At 42.5% G+C, this 21,671-nt stretch overlaps 2 protein-coding genes across 3 annotated transcripts in view; one reads left to right on the plus strand and one right to left on the minus strand.

Annotated features, from left to right (window-relative positions):
* Positions 1 to 557: 557 nt before the first annotated feature.
* On the minus strand, positions 558 to 4,568 carry LOC146545437 (uncharacterized). The gene is made up of 2 exons (XM_085235969.1): positions 3,601 to 4,568; positions 558 to 1,838 (listed from the first exon to the last, which is right to left on the minus strand). The coding sequence occupies exons 1-2, from the start codon at positions 4,529 to 4,531 to the stop codon at positions 1,738 to 1,740; spliced, it is 1,032 nt and encodes a 343-aa protein (XP_085092095.1). The 5' UTR covers positions 4,532 to 4,568; the 3' UTR covers positions 558 to 1,737.
* FAM131B (family with sequence similarity 131 member B) overlaps positions 4,036 to 21,671 on the plus strand; it is a 28,159-nt gene continuing 10,523 nt past the window's right edge. For both annotated transcript variants that reach the window (XM_085235936.1, XM_085235932.1), the window contains exon 1: positions 4,036 to 4,169. In XM_085235936.1, the coding sequence (XP_085092062.1) occupies positions 4,142 to 4,169 (28 nt within the window). In that variant the 5' untranslated portion in view covers positions 4,036 to 4,141. The remainder of the gene's footprint in view (positions 4,170 to 21,671) is intronic.

A 21,671-nucleotide genomic window follows, 5' to 3' on the forward strand; every position in this document is an offset into this window, starting at 1 on the left:
CTGTCAATTTCAACTGCTCACCACCAGGACTCCCCTAGTGGTCTTCTGCAGAGCTGCTTTTCAGTTAGGTGGCATATCCTGGAGCTCGAGGCTGTTTCTACCCAAGTGCAGGACTGTACGTTTCTTCTTACTGAATTTCGTGAGTTTCCTCCCAGCCCATTTCTCCGGCCTCTTGAAGTCCCTCTGGATGCCAGCACGACCATCTGTTGTATCAGCCACTTCTCCCAGTTTTGTGGCATCTGCAAACTTGCTGAGAGCATACTCTGCTCCATAATCCAGATCATTAACGAAAATGTTTGAAAGGACTGGACCTTGTATTGACCCCTGCAGTACTCTGCTCATTACTGGCCTCCAGCTAGAATTTACACCACTGATCACTGCACCCATGTGAACACTTACATTTACAAAGATCTTTCAGATCAGCATTTAAATCACCACTACACAAAACATATTTTGTACACGCTTTCCACATGAAACTGTAGCCTAATTATCTAAGAAAGTACCTGCAATAGTCAAAAAGATGTTCAGAACCTGTCAAAAAGTGCGTTTCAAAGGAATTTTTTTTTTTTTTTGGTTCATTTACTTCTTGGCCCTTGCAGCAGCACCTCAGGAAAAGCAAAGACAGAAACTGTAGGGGGAAGGTTCAGCTTTACTCTATTTATGCTCTGTTTTAGATCAGACATTCAGTCGTTTTGCTTTCCTCATACATGAAAATATTCATAAAATATGCCTTGTGCGGAAAAGACATCATGGGACATTAATAGATATGGCTTGAATTTAGAATTTCATCTTGCTTAAATAGAAAAAAAAAGAATTTTCCTGGTGGCCATTTTGACACAATCTTTGTTTGAATCAAAAGTCAGAAGTGGGAATGTCTCACACACACTATATGAGCATGTATGAGTCAGTAACGAACTAAGCTATATCTCATAACTGAGATGCTGCAGTATTTTTTCAGAATGTAAAATAGCTGCTCTTTTCTTATGCTAACATACGATAAAAAGTGCACTTTAAGTGAATTTAGGAAGAAAAGTTAGGTTTTGGCTTATTAAAAACAAGAAATTATTCTCTGATGATAAGCTCACGTGGAACCTACTGTATGGAAGAATAAAGCAGCTGTCAGAACTACTGATAGCCTAGAAAGTTTTCCCAGCTTCACATGAGAATGAATTTTACTATTTAAAGTAGATTTATATACATAAGGTCTGTAATGAATAAATGTAAGAGTAAGAACCAAAAGATAAAGACACTATTTTTTGATTAAACTGACTACATAAAAAATGGCAGATAAAGCATGGCTGTGGGTGCTTGGGTGCTGACAGGTAGAAGTACTTCCACAGCTAAGTGATATTGATTCAAAATGAAAAAAGGAGTCTGTGGCATCAGGACATGTCAGATAGCCATGAGGCAGGTCAGTAGTTCTGTGCAGTGAATGAACAAACACTTTGGTAATAATCTAGTGGGAACACTGGATATTCGTCATCCCTGGAAGTGAGAAGTCCTCCTCTTTGCTAGTTCTTTTTCTGCTCTGCTTGCCTGATCCATACTTTTCGGTACCTTACAGCCTCATTATCACTTGCCAGATCCTTGTGTAAACTACCATGTCACTAAAGCAGCAGAAAGCCAATCCATCAAGAACTGGAAAGCTGATTTTCAGGCACAGTAAGTGCTAGGAGTTGCTCACCTACCTGTGGAATCATACCCTGAGGCCAAAGTCAGAACAGACTGATGCAGATTTTATTGCAGTTTAATGAAAGGAAAGCCAAATCCAGAGTTGTAAGGACCCAGATATGACGATGAGCTTGAGACAAAGTGATAGACAAGGTAAAATGTCAAGGCTGGGAAATAAAATGAGGAGTCAATGTGACTTACCTGAAACCACCACTGAAAATGAACCAGTGCAAAGATATCCCTGAGATCAGAAAGGTTTACAGAGTAACAATTTTAGACTGTGGGTGGAGAGAAGGGGATTAAAATTGAAACATGAAACAGGAGAAAGACTTAAGAAATCGCCCACAGCTGTATTAGTAATACATCTTCTCTATGCAAGGATAAGATGCAAAAGCTGTTTGGTGGGGTTTTTGGTAAGCCTCCTCAGGACAGCTGTCTTGATCAATCCACGTACAACAGCTGTCCGGGCAGTCACTAGCTTACAAAACATTTATCTAAGACAGGCCTTGTGTCTTAAAATACCGTTCTTTCTATTTCAATTTGCTTTTGTTTCCCTTGTCCCTGCATTTAGACCTGGAAGTCAATGTGGATGTGCTCTTCAGAGAGGCTAAAACACCTCTAGGTAACAAAGTTCCACAAGATCTACAGTTTCCCAGCGTTTTTAAAACTTAAGTTTCAAGAGTTCAGACACATCAGGAAAATATTGAGTCATTAAAAAAAAACAAACCAAAACAAACAAACAAACCAAAACAAAAAAACGGCGTGAAACCTGACGGATTTGGAGGAGGGAGAAGAAAAAAACAACTGTGGAGAAATTTCATCCACTGTGAAGACAGAATGTGCTGTGAAGAACATTATAGCACTCACGGCGGCCTCAGGAACCCAGACAGGAGACTGGGATCTCTTATACCTAAGGAATTTTATGTTCACCATGCTTACTAGATCTTCAGTGCCACGGAGAAGGAGAAAATATATAACAGCTGCTAGTATTCAGACATTGCCATCTTTTCTTTTCTGCGTCTTTCCTATGTAACTTTTATTTTGGAAGCAGCCTATATAGGCAGAGTCCCTCTCTACCTACAGAGTCTCAGGCAAAACATGTACTCTTTATGTAAAGCCTTTTTCTGTTTCTTTCTTTCTTTCTTTCTTCCTTTCTTCCTTTCTTCCTTTCTTCCTTTCTTCCTCTCTCTCTTTCTTTCTTTTTAAACCTTTCCTTAGGCTCAGCGTAAGCCATGTATGGGAGAATGAACTTACCTATTCCCCATTTCTGCTCTTAATAAAGACTGCTCGGCTGCCTTGAGCATAAACAAAAATGAATGATCCAGGCCCAAGGCTGAGAACGAAGAAACTCATATGGGATCAGCAAACTTCAATTTGCTAGTGATCGAGGCTGGTGGAAGGAAGCTGGTGAGATCGGATAGGATTTGCAGATGAAGGAAGCACAAAGCAACAGGGGGAAACCACGAGCACCTCCCAGCACGAGGGAGGGAAGGTGCAAACAGAGGACAGCCGGTGGTGCCGGGGAAGTGGACAAGGACGACTGTGCCTGTTGCCATCAGGCGAGGACAAATTTGAGCCGCCACGGGGGCAGACGTAACACCTGCCCCTGGAGATCCTTCCTTACCACCATGCCGGCAGGGATGCATGGGAAAGGCCCCAGGCGACCCTCCACGGGGCTGAGCTCTCTCCTGTCACCTGTCCACCGAGGGATGGGCGGAGGGCAGCGCCGCAGTCTACACCCGCACACCGGAGCGCTCCGGGCTGCCGCACCTCTGGCAGGAGCAAATCAGGCCGGGGACCCCCGCCGTCGCCCTCGGCGGCTCTCCGGCAGCGAGAGCTGCGAGAAGCCAGGCCCCTCCCGGGGGACCCGTCCGCCGCCGCCGCTAGGGGGGCTGCCTTTAATTGAATCAAGTTTGCAAGTGTAGTTACCGGGAAACCAGCGCGAATCGCCGCCCTCCAGCCCGCCCGTGCTGCCGCCTCCATCTCCAGCATCCCCGTGCCCCTCGCTTCTCCTTCCGGGGACGCTCCCCTCCACCCCCGGCCCCACCTGCTCGTCGCCCGCCAGTGCGGCAGCACCCCCCGCCTGCCGCTCACCTGCGCCGTCCCGGCGGGCGGGAGAGGCCGCGCGGCGCCCGCCTCCGGCCGGCCAGGCCCCCGCCTCCGCCCCGCTCCCGCTCTCCCGGGGGGCGGACGGCGCGGCCCGGCCCGGCCCGGCCCTGCCTCCCCGGGCCGCGGAGGCCGGTAGCCAATCGGCGCAGCGCTGCCGGCCCGCGGGATCCCCCGGCCCGCGTCTCCGCGCCGGGGGCAGCCCGCGCTCGTACCTGGCCATGACCCCGCGCCGGTCCCGGCTGGGCCAGCCCGGCGCCTCTCGCTGAAGGCACCGGCTCCTTTCCGACCTCTCCCCATCGTCTTCGTCCTCCGCTTCCTCGCCGCCGAGACCGCCGCCTCTTCCCGGAGACCTGCCGGAGTGATGGGCTGCATCGGATCCCGCACCGTGGGTAAGGCGTCGGCGGGGACGACGCTCGGGGATGCTCGGGGGGCCGCAGCCCCCGCTCCGCCGCACGACGGTGCCGGCGCGGTGGGTCGCGGGCCGCCCCTCGTAGCCCCCTCCTCCCCGCCGCCGCTCAGCGCCATTAGCTGCCCGCCACCGCTCCCCGCCGCACCCTGCCCGCTCCCGGCGGGGCGAGAGGCAGCGCAGGGTCGGTGCGGGGCGCGGCCGGGGGCATCTCCGCTGCGGGAGGTGCGGGTCGGCGCGCTGCCTCCGGGAGGGTGCGGGGCGTGCCTCCCGCGGCGGGAGCGGGCGGACGGCGGCGGCTCCCTGTTTCGCTCGGCGGCGGTTTATTGTCGCCCGAGCATACATAACGCTGCGCGATCTGCACGTCTGCTCTCCTCCTTCCCCCTTGCATGCGCTTCAGGGGAGAGCGGCGAGCAAAACGAAATCCTTTCCTTCTCGCGGAGCCATTTCGAGGGGACGCGGTAGGAGAAATAGCGTATTTCCACTGGGCCACGCATTTTTCGGGAGAGGATTCCAAGCCTTTAGGCTATGCAGACCTATCTCTCTCTTCCTACACACATGCATATATCCCTCGATCTCTCGAGGTCCCTCGATAGCTCAGTGCAGGTCCCTCTAGGTAAAATTGGGATTGAGGGGCACGCTTTCCTCCCCACGGAAAAAAATGATTTCTATGCACACCACATATGAAGACATCAGATATGTGGAAACACGTCATTCAAGCCACCCAAACAGCTCTTGAGAGAAAAACAGCTCGTTTGGTGAAACACCTATCTCTCAACCTTTCCTGAAGGCACTCTGACATTTGAGAAAACTATGAGGACAAGCAGATCAAACCAGGTCCCCAAAGTAAATCTGAGTGGCTACGTCAAAGTCTGCTGCTGTGACACCTCTTGAATTAGTGGGAAAGCCCTTTGTAAGCACAAGCAGTATACTTGTGCAGAAGCAAACTTCACACTACAGCCTCCAGTGTCTGCCTTAGGCTTTAATTCCCACAACTAGTCTTTCTTTCTCAACTGGTCGCAAATGTCCTTGTGACCTAAAGAAATCTTTTATGCTTTCTGGAATGTTTGCATGGCAAAGATCACTGCTATACATCTTTTGAGATTCTTTAAACTCACACAGGTCTGTGTGCTGCAGCACATCAAAACATGCATTGCTTCTTTTCCTGCCCTTCCCATGTTTTTTTATGTACACACACTGCCAAGGACATTATTTTCCCACTGTCTGACAGATGTCTTATACCACTTTTAACAGTCTGTGTTGTTATGATAGCATTAATTCTTGGTCCCTCTCACCACAACACTATTCAGATAAATAGTAAACGTACATCTGGTAGCAAACACTCTGGACTTAAGAATGCCACAAAGCTTTCTTGCTTAACCATGAAGGTAATTGTTTCTAGGCATGGCAGGATTTTTATGATCTCTGACCTGGTATCTGTGTTACAAAAAGCCAGTATTACTAATGCATTGCAAGTATCATTCATACATGTAGACTATAGATTTACATTCATATGCATCTCTTTAAAGTACCAGAGGCTGAACTGGGTGCAGTTTGGATCTTTTGATTTTGCATGGGCTTCCCTATCTAGGGAGGCTTGCTCAGAACAGTTCTCATTGGACAGCCTAGATTTTTCACTTTAGCCTTCATGGAGTTACTGGCTGTATTCCCTGTTTTGGGAAAACAGTGCATTTAAGTGCTAGGTTTGATTGGAAATGAGTGCCCTGTTGTGAGTAGAACTTTGTGTTCTTGCTATGTGGTGTGCTGGTTAGATTTCTGCAGAATTAGTTTAATACACAGGCTCTGTGTTGCCTTTTCAAGAGGAAGCCAGAGATAGGAGGATGCTATGCTTCTGTTGTTTTTACCTTGGAATTTGCATGTAGCAGATTTTGAACTCAGAATTTGAGGGGTTTAATTAGTGTTAGAAAGATCACAATCAGTCACATTTAGTTTAGTCACCACACAGGGTCCAATGCAGGATTGTGCCCCGAGCTTGCTCTGGGCCTTTTTCCATTCCAATTTTAAGCAAACCACATGATTTCTCCATCTCCCTTGGGGACATTTTCCTATGATCTAGTTAGAAGTCATAGTCTGCACGTTTGGTGATGTTCAACTTCACATTTTCTTTCCTCAACTTCACATTTTCTTTCCTAAATATAAAATTTCCAGTTATTTCTCCCTGGGGAAAGTAATGGAGAGGAACATAGCAGAGCAGCTCCGTACGTGTAAGACTGAAATGAAATCATATTACATCTTTCAGTCGTATAGGGGATACCAGAAATCACAATGGCAGTGATTAGGCTTGTATTTCTTTGAGTATGAGAAAAGTTGAAAGGTGATCTTAAAGGACTGAGTGGATATCCAGTCACCTTCTCCACGGATGCACCCACTCACATCTCAGTGTCATATGTGTTTTCTGTTTCATGGTGTTATATCAGTTACACAACAATCCAGAGCCCTTTCGAGCATCACAGCTGGCTTCTGCCTCTGATAACAGCTACAGGTCAGCTCTGTATATTGGTGATAATCACTCACTCCATCACATTTCCTCGTTGCCCAGTGCCTCTCATGACAGCTGCACTTAATTTCAGTGAATGTAAAGGAGGTTTTCACTGAGGTTACTGGACAGTTAAGGCTGCAATATCCGGTTGGAAACCTGTGGATATTCGAGTGCCGACCACATGCAGAGATCAGCTGGATTATTTTCTGTAATGGAATTAGCCAAATTCAAGATATTTCAGGCCTGCCTACATATCTGAGTGTATTCCATTCTGAATGCGTTGTGAGTGTACCTTCAACCATAGCTTAGACATATAGAATTGATTGTTCTGACTAGTGTGATCTCTCTTTAATTCTTCAAATAGATTTAAATGAATGTAAAACTCAAGGCTTTTTTTTCCCCAATGATGTCTCTAATTTCTTTGCGCAAAAGCCAACAGCAAAAACATTTTATGAAGGGAAATGAAATCTTGGAAAAAATATTCCAAGAAATTAGTAGTACTTTTGGAGTATGAGGAAAGAGAAAACAGAAATGTTTGCACTAGATACCAGAAAACCTTTACGACCATGAGAATTGCTAGTCACTGGAACAGTTTTCCCAGTGAGGTTGTACAGTGTCCATTCTTTGTTTAAGACCAGACAAGCGTAAGTCCTGAGAAACCTGGTCTAACTTCACAGATGACTCTGAGTTGAGCAGAAGTTTGGAACTCAAGAGGTGCCTTCCAGCTTGCATTATCCTGTGATCCTATGTTTAGAATCTAAAGCCTGAAGTGGCTGACTTTTTGAATCAGATTTACCCAGTACTTCAGTTGTGTGCTGTCAGAGGACTGCAAGTTTCTGCACAGTTAGTACACTCCTACTATTCTTCTCCTGTCTATCACTTTTTGTAATACCATATTCCACAGACTATCTCACCTCACTGTAAGAACTCCAGCTGTCAGTTGAAGTCCTCTCCACGTCTGCTTAACTTGGTAATTGTGGAAAAACTAGGTCATGTGTTAGCTGGTGTATGTTTATGCACAGCAGCAGTCACTGGGTGGCAGACTGGAAAAGGCAGTGCTCTTCATTTGTCACCCATTGGGTCAAATCTGATCTGTTGAATCTAGCTAGCAGATTTGCTGGACTTCATACACAGAGTGCTCACTATACAGTCAGAGAGAGAAGCAATGCAGATGGTAGTAAGGTTGGAGGAGCCCATACGTTCTGTGTTGCTCTTTCACTGGCTGCGCTGCACAAAGTGTATTGATGGCTCACAGCATCGACTGAAGGAGAAATGGAGCCAAAGACCACTCACTTCCAGTACATCTACTTCAGATTCAGCAGACTGAGAGCATGATAGGAGACTGAAAAGAGCAGGGAAAGCACCTGGGAGAATCAGTGTACACCCCTTTCCTTTTTCTCCTTATTCATCTCCACAAAAGATCTGAAGGTTGTGTAGAGTGAAATCTGTTGTGGCAAGTATAGTATATGCTGTACAAATCAAGAAGATGCACTGTCTGGTTCCTCCTTTCCCCCTCAGTGTGTAACTGTGGCAGTGGTAAGAGTTGGGAAGGAGAAGTCTAGGAATGGAAAAGGTGATGAGAAAGGAAACTGAGTCATGGCATTAGGGATTTACTTGTTTACTTGCATGCACATAGGTGGAAGGGAGAAGGGCATAGGACCGTGTAGAAACCTCTGTTTCTACATATGTCGAAAAGGGTGGGCATACTTGAAGAAGGGCATCTGGATATCTTGTTTCTCCCTTACCTGGGAGGTAGAAAAGCAAAAAAAGGGGACAAAGGTACATCTTTCCTACCAGACTGCTTTATGCTTGGTCTCTCTTAATAAAGCAATAGCTCCTATTTCTTTCTAGTCTGGCCTTTCTTCTTTTGAGCTGCTCTCTATCTGATCACTTTGAAAAATCAGCCAAAGAGCTCTGGGGTAGGACCTTATTTCTGCCAATGAGAGTCTGAATGGAGACCTTGGCACTGACCTTGCAACCGGTTGTCATGAAGTGTATACAAACTGGTAATCTTTTAGACCTCTCTCTCTTTCTCTCTTGTCAGGTTTATTGAAATAAATTTTTGATTTCAAAGTTGTTGCAGGGAGAGAGCTAATTAATAGCCCAGTTGCATAAGACTAGTTTTCTAAGGAAACTGTACTAAAAAACAAGTGCAAGCTAAATGTATTAGAAAAGGTCATAAGCACAGGACAGCTGTTCTGAGCATGTTGCTGATTGCCCAAAGACTTTTATTTTTGTGGACAACACTACTTGTGTGATTTTGAGGAATATATCTGCAGGAAAACACACTGAGTCTGCAAATTCTTACATGTAGTTATTTGAGAGCCGGGAGTCAGTGGCTTCTATAGAATGATGTACATTGAAGCAGAGAAAGTGGACGTATTTTTGGCCTGTTTTCTTGGGGGAATGTAGAGAAAAATACTTTTCACCTCATTTAATATGTTTTCCAACAGCAAACAACAGTAATGTCAGACTGGTACTTAAAATAGCCATTTTTAGATAACTTGCACTGAAGAGCGTTTCAACAGTTGGGCAGAAATTCAAAGCTGTAGGTTGTTGGTTTTTTTTCCCCAGTAAATCTTGAAATACTAAGGAAGATCCGGAGGTGGAAAGTTGGGTTTTATCAAAACTTTAAAAGTTTTGTGAGGTGACTTGGGTACTTACTTTGTCCATCTGATATAATTCCCAATAAAATATTAGAAGCATAAAATGCCAGCCAAGAATGGGTTTATTCAAAACAGATCTCATCAAGCTAATTTCATATCGTGACATCAGTGAGACTCCCTGCACTCAGGAATGTCGGTGATGGAAATAACTTCACCTATAATTTTTGGAATAGGTTTAAATTAAAAAAAATCATAAATTATATTAAACACTGATCAGTTAGCAAAAAAATTAGTACTTATTCTTTTACTATTATTATATGAATATAGTACATTTTAAGTGCATCAGAATAGCAACAAAGATAGAATAATTTTTGGAATGTTCGTTTTTCTTATGTGATTCCATATTTTTCAATATAGGTGTCAGTACCTGTGATATAACATGGAAGTCTAAAATATTGATAAAATTTGTGGAAAGAAAGATTGAATTAAGTATTAAAAACAAAAATAAAAATGAAAAAGATAAATTACTGGAATGGAACAGTTTAATTAATTTGGATTACTGAATCTTGAATAACAGCGTGTACTTTAAACTAACTAAATGACAACTCATATATCTACTGAAAGAATGTGAACAGCAGGTACAGGACCAGAGCTCTGTAACAGAAAGCAGTCATACTGAAAAAGATTAGAGATGTCTGAACAGATAATCAGTGGATCAATAGCTTCTGTTGTGATCCTGCAGCCAAAGAAGCTGTGGTTCTTTGATCTATGAAGAGCTGGATATTGAAGTGAAGAGAGAAGATTGTATTTTCTCAATATTTGGTGTTTGTGGGGAAAAAAATAATAGAAAAATCTTTGTCTAATTATATTATTCTCATTTCAGAAAGTGCTGCAGGACAGAAGAATATTTAGAAAATAACTATGTGAACTGTGAATCAAATCTTACAGTGATGGCTCGGAGACAGTTTTTAAGTACTTGAGTGAAGAAAAAGCATCAAAACAATCTGTGTTTTCAATCTGGCAGAAAACAGTTAAGATCAGTGGAAAGATGGCTGACATGTTTGGACTGGAATTAAGGCAAACAATTAAACAGTGAAAATTCTTAATGATTGGAATAATTTACCAAGAATTATACTGAGTTCTCAGTCATCTGAATATGTAAAAAGCAATATTTTTCAAAAAAAAAAAAAAAAGGATTTCAAGTTCAGCAATGGAAAATATAACTAAAGAATGGAATATTTCTAGCCTCACTTGTTTTAAAGAGATGGGATTGGATAACCGAGATGTTTCTTTGTGAGTTTAAGCTGCAAGTTCTCAAGTGCAGGAGCGTACTGGATTTATAAAAGGGAACAGTCTCTATGTCCTGAGAGGATGTGTTTGTAGCTCTGGATGCTGATCAGACACAGTTCATGGGGAAAATGTCATTGCAAAAATTCTTAACTGAAGTGGAGAAAATAGTATGGTGGTCCAAATGCTCATGTGGATTGATGTTCCAGACCTAAATAGGGAAAATAAGTTTTAGGGATTATATTATTATGGAATTATTGCCCATTTCTACTGTCACTAGTCAAATTGGTGACAAGTGACAGTGACAGCCACAGAAAGATTGAAAGACAGTGAAGGCAGGAAACTCAGTGGGTTTCAGTTAACCGTATGTCTAGGCTGTAAGTTGAGTGTGATGTAAGAGTTAAAACATTTGCTCCAGGAACCAGTCAAAGGGACTGAAAAAATCAAATAATTCGCCTTGTGCAATGATCAGAATTTAGTGCATAATATTAATACTAAAGAGGCTGTAGGTGACTGAGAGAGTTTAAGACTATAGCAGAAAACAAGCAGGCAAGCAAACAGATAATAATTTAAAAAAAGAAAAAAAAATCCTCATGCCATTAAATAATATTTATTTGCATCTCCTTGTTGTGGTGGAATTTGTGAAAGTTTATCCTCTGGAACTTTCCCATGCTAAAGATGCATCAGAAGCTCAGCTTCAGATTGAAGCCTCAGTACACGATGTTGTAAAGTAGAGTACCATTAAGTGGTATTCATGCAAGACTTCTGGAGGAATCTTAGGCTGAAAAAGTTGAACTACTGATTGTGTTATGTACTGTTACAATTACTTTCGTACTCTAAGATTGGAAGATAGGTAATGTGAAGCTAGTTTTTAAACTAATTGTAAGATGTAGGAAGCTATGGGCAAGTAAAAGAGATAGGCATACCAGGCAAGCTAATAAATGTTACTCTAAAGCACAGTACCAGTGTATGCATGAAAAAGGAAAATACACTGAGAAAGAGTTAATGCTATTTTTGATGAGGGAAATTATGATGCCTAATATGTCTTAGGAAGAGTTCACAAACATACTGATAAAGAAGTTTCAGTGGCACACTGAAAGCACATTTGTAAAAGCTGTTTAAGACATGAATCTGCTGTTGTACCACAGGGAAGTTCCTAAAATTACTAAGTAGCTGAGTAAAGATAGGAAAAAAGGATTAGCAAGAAATGGCAAGTTTTCGCAGGGATCTTTCTTCAGATTGTGGATATCCATGAATGGTATGAAAAAGGAAGATAAATGATGAAATAACAAAGTACCATACTGATAACAAATTATTTTGGAGGAACAAGCAAGATGATGGATGCAGAGATTTTCAAAAGGATATTACTATTCTGAATGACTAGATGTTAAAATTATGGGTGAAATTTGAAGTAGATATATATAAAGTGATAAAAAAAGAAAACAGTGATAGTGTTACATTCAGTTACACAGTGATGGAGGTCTTGGAGTTATAATGGATAGCTTAATTCTTAGTACCAATAACAATGTCAATTAAATGTTAATAATTAGTAAAAGAAAAAAAAAGATAATAAAATGAGAAACAGCAGTGTACGACTGTGCATGAATCTATGCTGTGTCTGTATTCTGAATAGCATGTGTTGTCTTTTTTTATTCCCATTCCAGAAGAGACATAATTGAACTGGAAATGATTCAGGAAAAAAAAGGCAAAAAGACAGTCAAAAGTGTGGTGTGGTTTATGTTTGTGAAGCCATTTAAGTACATAGGAATTTCTCAAGTCTGGAGAAGATATGATTAGGGGAGTTATGACAGATGTCTATACAGTCATGAATTTTCTCTACAACATGAATGATGTGGAGAAAATGAAGAGGGCAAAAATATTTCATTATCTATTTTAAAGACAGAATGTAGACATCTAGTGAAAGTGAAGTGGCAATTTCAAACAAAGAAAAGTGATCACTTCTTCACATAATGCATACTTAAACTGAAGAACTCTTTGTATAGGATGCTATGGGTACAAAAGGATTTCTTGGTTGTAAAAAGTGAACAGATGAATAGAAGAAAACTCCTTTAAAGGTGACTAAATACAGAAGCAACATCCCTGTCTTGGAAGCTACTTGAGATGTAAATTGCGTGGAGGATAGAAGTATTCTGGTATGTTATCACTACTGTTTCCCCTACTTACACTATTTCTTACATGTCCACTCCCATCTGAGGGACAAGCTTATACTCATTCCAAATAAATTCTAAACACACACTGACCCCTGCTCAAGCTCATTAAAAAAACAAACCAAACCAAAAAAAAAGTGAAGAAGGAAACCAAAATGAAAAAAAGACAATTATTTGGGGCAAAACGAAAAAAAAGAACTAAAAAAGATCAGAATTGAACATGACTTGTGGTGGGAGCTGTTCAACTAATTTGGTAAGAAGAGCAGCCAAAATCTAAATAAAATATTCTGGAGAAGTCAGACTATTATTGCAGAAGAGATATGAGTCAAGGGATCCTGTGAACAAACTTGCAAACTTGTGTTATCTCCGTGAAGGAGGATTTTCCATCAGTTCCCATGTTCCACGTGGGCTGGACGATTAGCACAGAGTAGAAACTGTCCACCAGGGTTTCTCATCCTCTCCTGACAATGAGTGGTTCTACAACTATATATCTGGTTTGGATATGATGGTGAGGAAGCGATGGTGAGTAAGTAGAAATGTTCAGTTCATGCATAAATGCAAAGAAGTGTTCTCAGAGATGGTCATCTGGTTGTTCAAAGCTTGCCAGAGTGGCGTGTAGGTTGAACAGGGAGTCACAGGCCAAGGCCTTAGAAGTACCTCCATGGACTTAGGTGTTGGAAGGATCTAAACTCCTGTGGGACTTGCCTGAGGTAGGAGATGTGGTGTAATCTAAGTACACCAGGCAAGTGATGTAGGTTGACTGACCATAAAGCCAGTGGTCTGCAGTTCTGATAATGCTGCAGGGGCCATTCTTCCATGCAGTGAGGAGGTTACTGCCTGCACCCAGAGGTAGGTTTTATGCAGCAGGGGCTCAAAAAGACATTTCCCTTTGTTAGTGATCATGAGAGACTTGATTGCACCACAGAGCTTCTAGATTCTGAGGAGGGCTTTGTGAAAGAGCAGAAGTTGGAGAAAATCTTGCAGAAGGCTTCTTGTGCTAGGGGTGTAGACATCTCAGAAGAGTTGGAGAAAGGCATATGCCAGCACAATCCAGCTTGGACTGCCTAAGATATGCAAGAGTCTGTTCAGAACTCCAGCAGTTTGTCTCAGAGGCTGGTCAGTGTTGCAGGGTAAAGTACGGGGCTTTGATGCAGTATTGAGGCATGGTAAGTATTCATTGATTGATGACCAAGACCTTATCTGAAGAAAATGTTACTGCATATGTTCTGCCTACTTCTGCAGCCACTCAAGATGCCTTGACCTTCCTCTCTTTTTGACTAGTAGCTAGAAGGTGGCTGGTAGCAGAGGGGTAGACTCAGAGCAAGAGACGTATACCCTACTGGTGTGGAGTGCAACCACGAATTTGCTAGCAGCCTGTGTAAGCATTTCCCAGGACAGACCTCTTGATCCATTTTATTTGGGCATAGGAAGGTGCTACATACAGTATTTGGTAGACCCATCTGTCTGCCAAATAGTGCCACATCTTTTAAGAACCAGATATGTCAGTAATGTATACTTACAAGACCACCCACAAGTTTAGTTCTCTGAACACCAGGTCCATCATGCTCTAAGAGAATATACAGAAGGACTCTATGGTGGTAGAGTGGTTATGGCTGGAATAGGGCAGCCCTGACTCACTCTCCATCTGAAGACAAAAGGACCCTGTTGAGCAAGCACGCTGTGGATGTACGCAGCAGCTAGAGAAACTTTGTGAAGCAGGAGTTGAAACTGAATGCCTTCAGAGTCTCCATAAAAAGGCCATGACCTATTCTGTTAAATACTTCCTTCTGTTTGGGGGATCAGCAGGTGAATAAAGTGAATGGCAGATTGTCTCAGTGTGGTCTTAGATCAGGTACAGTTTCATTGCTCTGTACTGGTATCATGTAGCTCTAATTTGGGTGGACCCAGCACAGACTTCAGCTACATTATAGATTTAGCTACATTATGTGTTTGCTATGGATTGATGCTTTGCAGCCTTTCCTCAGTTTGCAGAGGTCTAGACTTTTTTTTTTTTTTTTTTGTCAGAAGAACTCTCATATGTCTCTGGCGAGAGAAAGAAAAATCTCCCTCAGGAGGCTCAGCCTTGGTGGTCTTGCAGAACCTTAAGTTTTTCAACTGGACATGTGGTGAGAGTGTCTGAGATTACAGCCACAGTGAGAAGGAGCTCCAGTATGTCTTGGTCAGTCACTGAGTATTTTCCCTCGCAGAATGGCAAGTGTAGAAAGTGGGCTGCAGATAAGATCCTTCCACCTTCTTGCATCTGCTCTGGACCTATTTGAGGAGCAGTACTCTTGCACAGGTGCAAACAGTGTGCTTTGTACTTCTTAACAAAGCAAGTGCTGTTATCCATCTCCCAGAGAAGTTTGGTCTGCAACCAGACAATGGTGTGTTGGTCCTGAAGCTCTTCCAGGGCCAGCATGACCGTCTGCATGTGACACCCAGTGAATTCCTGAGGGGCAGCCTGCTTTTGCAGCCTGAGAATATCCTCAGTTAAGCAGTTCTGGCAAATTCCTCCACTGCCTTGTTGCTTTCATGTAGTTGTAGGAGAGCTTGGCCCATAGCTTCCTACTTTACTTTCTAGCACATTTGGGCCAAGGGAAGTTGTATGGGGCCACTGAATCACAGTCTGAACCTCTGATTAATCACCGAGGTGAGCAATGAGTCAGCCATGGGAGCACAGGTGAAGGCAATTCACCTGTGCTGCAGGAAGGGGTGGAGCCTGGCTCCACCTCTCCTAGACCATTTAAGAGCTGACAGCTACTGGAGAAGGATTTCTTCTAGAGATCTGCTTCACTGGAGTTTCCTATGTGAGCCCAGGATAGGGTGAGTGTCCTTTTCTGCTCTGGTATAATAATGGTATAAGCTAAGCTCTTGAATATCATCTGTATATTCATTGATTGTACAGAAGTATATACCTCTTCTCTAATGTATTGATCCGGAGCTCCTGGAAGGCTGCTATACAGATTATTTTCTTCATCAGGTTGTTAAAATGTTGATAGGATAGCATCATCCTACAGGAAGTGATGGCAATCACCATGGATGATGATGTGAGAAAAATAATTCTGGAATGTGTGGCTGTATGAAATAGTTGCAGCTCAGCCACAAATAGTTTATACTCAACTACTGAGACTGAGATAGAAGAAGCGTAATGAGAAATGTGGAGTTTGCTCTAGGGCGTGGTATTCTTTCAATGGTCTGTTGTTGACTCTGTTCAACAATAGCACTTGAGAGGAACCAAGGAGGGCACATATCAGTGAGTGGTAGTCTTTCAATGGTCTGTTGTTGACTCTGTTCAACAATAGCACTTGAGAGGAACCAAGGAGGGCACATATCAGTGAGTGGAGTTATAATGTTCTGAGCCTGGTATCATGGTATGGACATCAACTAGGTTACTGACTCCCATTCTACATAGGGAATTCTACACAGTGTATCAGGTGACAAGCATACCCTCAGTGACTTTGAGCTTGTTGGGTTATATCTTTATCTTTGTGTCAGCTAAAGTAGACCATGCTTTTCAATCTCTGCAGCAATTTAACTTGACAGCTTGATCAGCAGGAGTCTCTTGCAAGAACACAATAGAAAACCCCCCTGGCCAGTGTAAGGAGGGCAAATAGCCCCTACTGGAAATTATCCCTCCATTCCATAGAGTTTCATGATAAGATTTTATGCTGAGAGAAAGAGGTAAAAGAGCTGAGGAACTTGCTGCCCAGTAGTGGTGTTGCTAGTGGTACCAACAGTGCTATATACCTACTAGTTGTGTAGAAGAAATGTTGTCTCCAGAGTACAGGAAAGAATTTGGCTCCCTTGGTCCCCTTTCCTTCTTGAATAGGGCCATCTCTGATGAAGATGAGGTTGTAGTCTTCCATGGTAAGAGTCAGCTGTATCTTCTTACCAGAACAATTAGTCTTCGGCAGGTATCAAAGACAGTAGCTTGTTCCCCCACTGACCATGGATATTAGATTCAGCGCTGACTGGAGTGGCTGAAGATGCAAAGATGGGGAGAACCATTCTGAGATGCCATAGCTGAGATCTTCATGGAGGAATGACAGCACTGGTTTTCCTTGGCCAGCCGTTGCCCACTCTGCCCTCTTGGCTGTCTTTGAGGGTCCAGACATGGACTGCAGTGGCCTCCTCTAGGGATATAGAGGAAGTATGTTTCCTCCCTAGGGATGGGAGTTGGGCCCACAGATATGCTTTCCCTATTTGTCTACTTCACTGACAGACCCTGGATTGAGTTTGAGTCTTCAGACATTAGTGCACAGAGGAAGGAAGCATGAGAACTGTCTTTGGACTGGGTGTCTGCTTATACTGTTAATACTTCCATTCTCCAGTGACCCTTTCCTGGACCAGAAAGTAGCCAGTTCAGAAGTGTTCAATTCAGAAACTGTGGAAGTCCAGAATGTCCCTTGAAGACTTCTGGGCATCCAAGATTCCTGATGCAGAATGATAAAACATTCTGCAACTCTCTATCATGTCATGTACTGCAACTAGCATCTGGATAGAGGTTCACTGACAGAGGGAGTTGTACTTTGCAGCCCTGCAGTAGAGAGCTAATGGGAAATGCCAACTTCACCAGGGAAAGCAAGGGGAGGATGAGGAAAGATGGGGGAAAGCAGCATTTGGAGAAGTCCTGAGGCAGGAGTTAGCACCACTCTTATACTCAGAATTTACAGAGACTTGAGAAAAAAAGTAGAACCTTCAGCAAGTCTTTTGCCTGTTGCCTGCTATGGAGTGACTTGTGTTGTCAGGAGGAAAACCTGGTGTGGTTTGGTGGCCATTGTCATAGCATAAGACATCACTGCTACTGGCAACTCCCACACTTTGGTTTTGAGGAGGAGTGTGGTGAGAGAGAAGCAGCGGTCTCTATGCCTCCTGGCTATAGAAGGAATGGGCTCTGACAGTGTTGTTGTTCCAAAATGGAGTGGTTGATGGGGACTCTGGCAGAGTGTATGGTGGCAGTGGTGGGGAAAGAGGTAGACATTTGTATACTATGAGGCTTCCAAAATGATACCCTAAAGGCTGAGGAGGAGCAGGTAAAGAGAAGGAAACTTGAAACTATCAGATTGCAGCTTCCCTTGTGGGCTGCTGTTTTGAGCAAGCTCTTGTTTTGCTTCTTCCTCCAACTCAACTTGCTGTCTGGAGAATACTGGTGGGCTTGAAGATGCAGCATTGGATTCCCCCCTTGGCCTGCTGACATCACTTTGGCAGTGGTGCTGCCCACCCAACAGGCTGAGGGAAAGAAAGGGTCTGGGAGAGACTTTGGGGTCAGCAGACACCCTTCCTCAATCTGTCACATCTTCATACAGGTGGGACAGTGGGGATGGGAATCTGGGTGTTTGTCTGCAACAATGCTTGGGAGATTGTCTGGAAGTCTGCAGGAAGGTTAAAAGAGGGGAATAGAGGAGTGGGCTGTGTGAGGGGGAAAGACCTGGGCTCCACAGGCAGTGTTGGGGGGCCAGGGTGTGGAGTAGGACAGGCCTGGTGACAGGCAGGGTCAGAAAACAGAACACAATGCTTGTAGGTGCTGAGGAGCCCGAGGAGGGGCATGGTGTGAAAGAGAGAGCTTATGGGAAAAGAAAGGGTAGGTGGTTGTTCTGTATGTGTTTTTCCTATATATATATAATCACATTAGAGTGAAGGAGGAAAAGGGTAAAGAGGATAGCAGGGTAGCAGAAAAGCTCTGTGCTATCCCTTCCCCATGTCCCACCCATCTTGCTGGCTGGGGAACAGCAGTGGGCAGTAATGGACTGATCTGATGCAAGCAGAGGAGGTGGTAGCGATGCCTTTCTTTTCCTGCTCCAAATGTAGGAAAGGGAGTGGGGGGGAAAGGTGCAATGCAATCTGCTGGCTGACTCCTGTGGAGTAGCTGGTATGGTCCTTCTTTCTCATTGGTAAAGATGAAACTACAGGACATAGATATTACAACTAATGGTATTCCTGTGCTCTAAGATAGTGCGCATGTGATGTGTTTGCCTCAGAAATTAAAATTTAAATACATAGAGCAAAACATGAAGTTGTCTGCTGCATATTATTTCTGCAATGTTGGCTACAGGCCCACAAAAAATGGCTGCTACCTCAGTTCATATTGATGTTTCCATACTTACTGTGCTGAATGAGGCCTCTGGGGACACATTCTCTGCACTTCAGAGAAGCACTGAAGAATGAGGATAAATCCATTGCTTCTGTTCATGCTGACTGATACTTGTTCTGCAAATGAGACAGACAGTACTTTGAGATTTTTTTTGTTGCTGTTGTGTTAATTGGATGTGTTTCATTTTGCAGTACTTCCTTGGCTTAAATGACATGACTGCTTCTCAGAACAGAACTATCCGTGTCTAACATTAGACTCTATGTTCAGCTCTTTTTAGTTGCAAGGACATGATGTGCAGTAACCTTTAGCACTGGTTTGAAAACATTTCCAGTCAAGAAGGAAAATGTTGGTCTGTTCATTTTGTTCATTAATATATCCTCCATTATATCCTAAACAGCTCTAAAAAGAGATCTACCTGTAGAAAGTGTTAGAATTGTTATAGGCCTGGGAAATAGATCTTGGAAATAATTTAGATTGCCTAAATCCAAACCAGAGACCCTGGTAACTGCATGCCTGATTCCTAATCTTACAGATATATCAGAACTGTAGATATTTTCATTTTTGGCCAGAAATTTCCAAGACATCTGTTTTGTGGAGACCAAGATGCCCTGATGGGCACTTTAGCTCTCTTTCATCCATGAAAACAGGCGTTTTTCTATTATATGCTACAAGTGGTTCAGTTTCTAGTTACACTCTGAAAAAGCAAACAGTAGCAACTAATTTCTGTTTTCTAATCCATATTCAAACAATCATACAAATCACTCAGATTGGGATTTTTTTTGGTCTTTACATAGAAGAATTTGAATGCTTTCATCTCAGGCTCATCTCTGGGATGCTTCACCTGACACAGGCTTATTCTTTTCCTCGATGTTCAGCTATCTCTGAGTGGCAAGTAGGAATGAAAAAGACTTCTTTGAAGCTATGCTATCTACCCATCTACTGGCCCTTTGCAGTAGCTTTCACTTCATTCATTTCAACCATATTTGACATATTGTGATGATGTTCTGTTTGACAAAGATACTACAATCCCATGAGTATTATGAAAATTGGTATCTTGGAAAGAACAGTTTAAAGGCTGCTCATAATTACTGCAATTACATTTGTTTTTTCTTAGTTCAGGGGAAAAAAGGGAAGGGAAAGGAATAATTTACCATTTACCAACATTAACAATGCCTACCAGTATAGAATGATAATGTTTCTGCTCTCTGAAGAAAGTAAAACTCAAGAAAGAGGGGGCAGTTTGCTAACAGTGGTTAATAACAGTGCTGGAAATTCAGTTTAATTATTGAGTTTCTTATGTTAATTGACGTAACACGTCAGAAAGCAGTTGACACAAAACATGTTTAGTATAGGGCATGCATCTTCATAAGCACTATGTTGGAAGAGAACAGCATTTAGGACTCTAAAACTGTTGTGTCCTATTTAGTACAAAACAAAATATAGAGGACAGATTAAAGAAGATCTTGAGCATCCATCACAGAATTTGCAACAAAACAGATTATTAAAGGCATCTGCATAGATGCAGATGCCCGATTCAAGCAAGTACCTTGTTAAATGAACAGAATACAGGCACACATACAGTATCGATGAAGTAAAACTGAGATAATATCAAGCAGAAACCCAGAGAAAACAGACTTGTTAACGTTATGACAGATAAGTCATTTAAAGCTAGGCAAACTTCCTATTGCAAAAATGGAAAGAAACTGAAAACTTTGTCTCTCTAGAATTCCAAAGTATGCACCAAAATGAGCTCTAAAATTACAAAAAAAAATCAGATCAACAAGGTGGGATAATGACATGCAGATGGATTCTTGAAGTTTTCCAGTGTGTTTATAAAGATGGTCATTATTTCATATTTCTTGAGAATCCTAGTATACACACTTTCTAATTTTTGAAGTACAGTTACCATATTAAAAAAAAGTGAGGAAATATGTCTTGATATTCTCCTTTCCGTCTCTTTTTCATATGTTTTCCATATTTTTTTCATATTTCTTATTTTGAAGGTCCTGACTTAAAACTGGTTCTTGATTTTTACCTAACCAGTACTATAAAGACTAGAGGGATATGTTCCACTCTGAGGGCTTAGAGGACTAGAGTAGAGACATTTCTTCAGTTGTCATGGATACATCTTTTCCTGATAAGTGTCTGCCAGAGTTTTTTCATTAAATTTGTGTTAAAATTACATAGGAGCTATGATTTGTAAACAGTGTGGCTTAATATATTTATAAAGTTCAGCTGTGTTGGTTTTATTTCACTGTTTCTTATATTTAGCTTCCTGCTTGTTCATCAGTCATCTATTGTGTCTTACAAGGCAAGGACGGGATTTATGATATTATAAAAATCACAAAACAAGTTTAAAAAAAAAAATCTTTAAAATGTGCAGTGAAATACAAAATCCCTCTTTGTGCTTTCTATGCACATTGTACAAAAAAAGACCTCAAACTGAATTATGTTGCTTTACCTTCAGAACGTTTTCACAAGAAATCAGTTGCATGTGTTTGTAAAAATCCCACTTTAAAATTAGCTTTGTGACCCCTTTATACTTAAAAATGTTCGTCAGCTCTACATGAAGAGGAACAAGTTGTGTCTGTAAGAGATGAGGGTGGTGATAGAATTACGAATGAATTAGACATTAAGATGAAATGGGAGGTGGATAAAAGAGATTATTTTGGAGAAGAAAAGCACTATTACCACAGTGAAACATACTAATTGAAGGGAGAAAGAGGTTGATGAGGTCTGATAAAAACCGTACTCGTTATAATGGGCTACTTTCAGTTTCCCTTTTCCTACTTTGCTTCCATGTTTCTTTCAGATTTTCTGTTTCTTTCCTCCC

Source organism: Meleagris gallopavo, chromosome 1 (genome assembly GCF_905368555.1).
Source record: "Meleagris gallopavo chromosome 1, MGAL_WU_HG_1.1, whole genome shotgun sequence".
Taxonomy (NCBI): Eukaryota; Metazoa; Chordata; class Aves; order Galliformes; family Phasianidae; genus Meleagris; species Meleagris gallopavo.

Coding starts and splice junctions, on each gene's coding strand:
- LOC146545437 (XM_085235969.1), bottom strand. CDS start 4,531: ATGTATGCTCGGGCGACAATAAACCGCCGCCGAGCGAAACAGGGAGCC. Junction 1,839..3,600: donor CGATTCGCGCTGGTTTCCCG/GTAACTACACTT, acceptor TTTATTTCCCAG/CCTTGACATTTTACCTTGTC.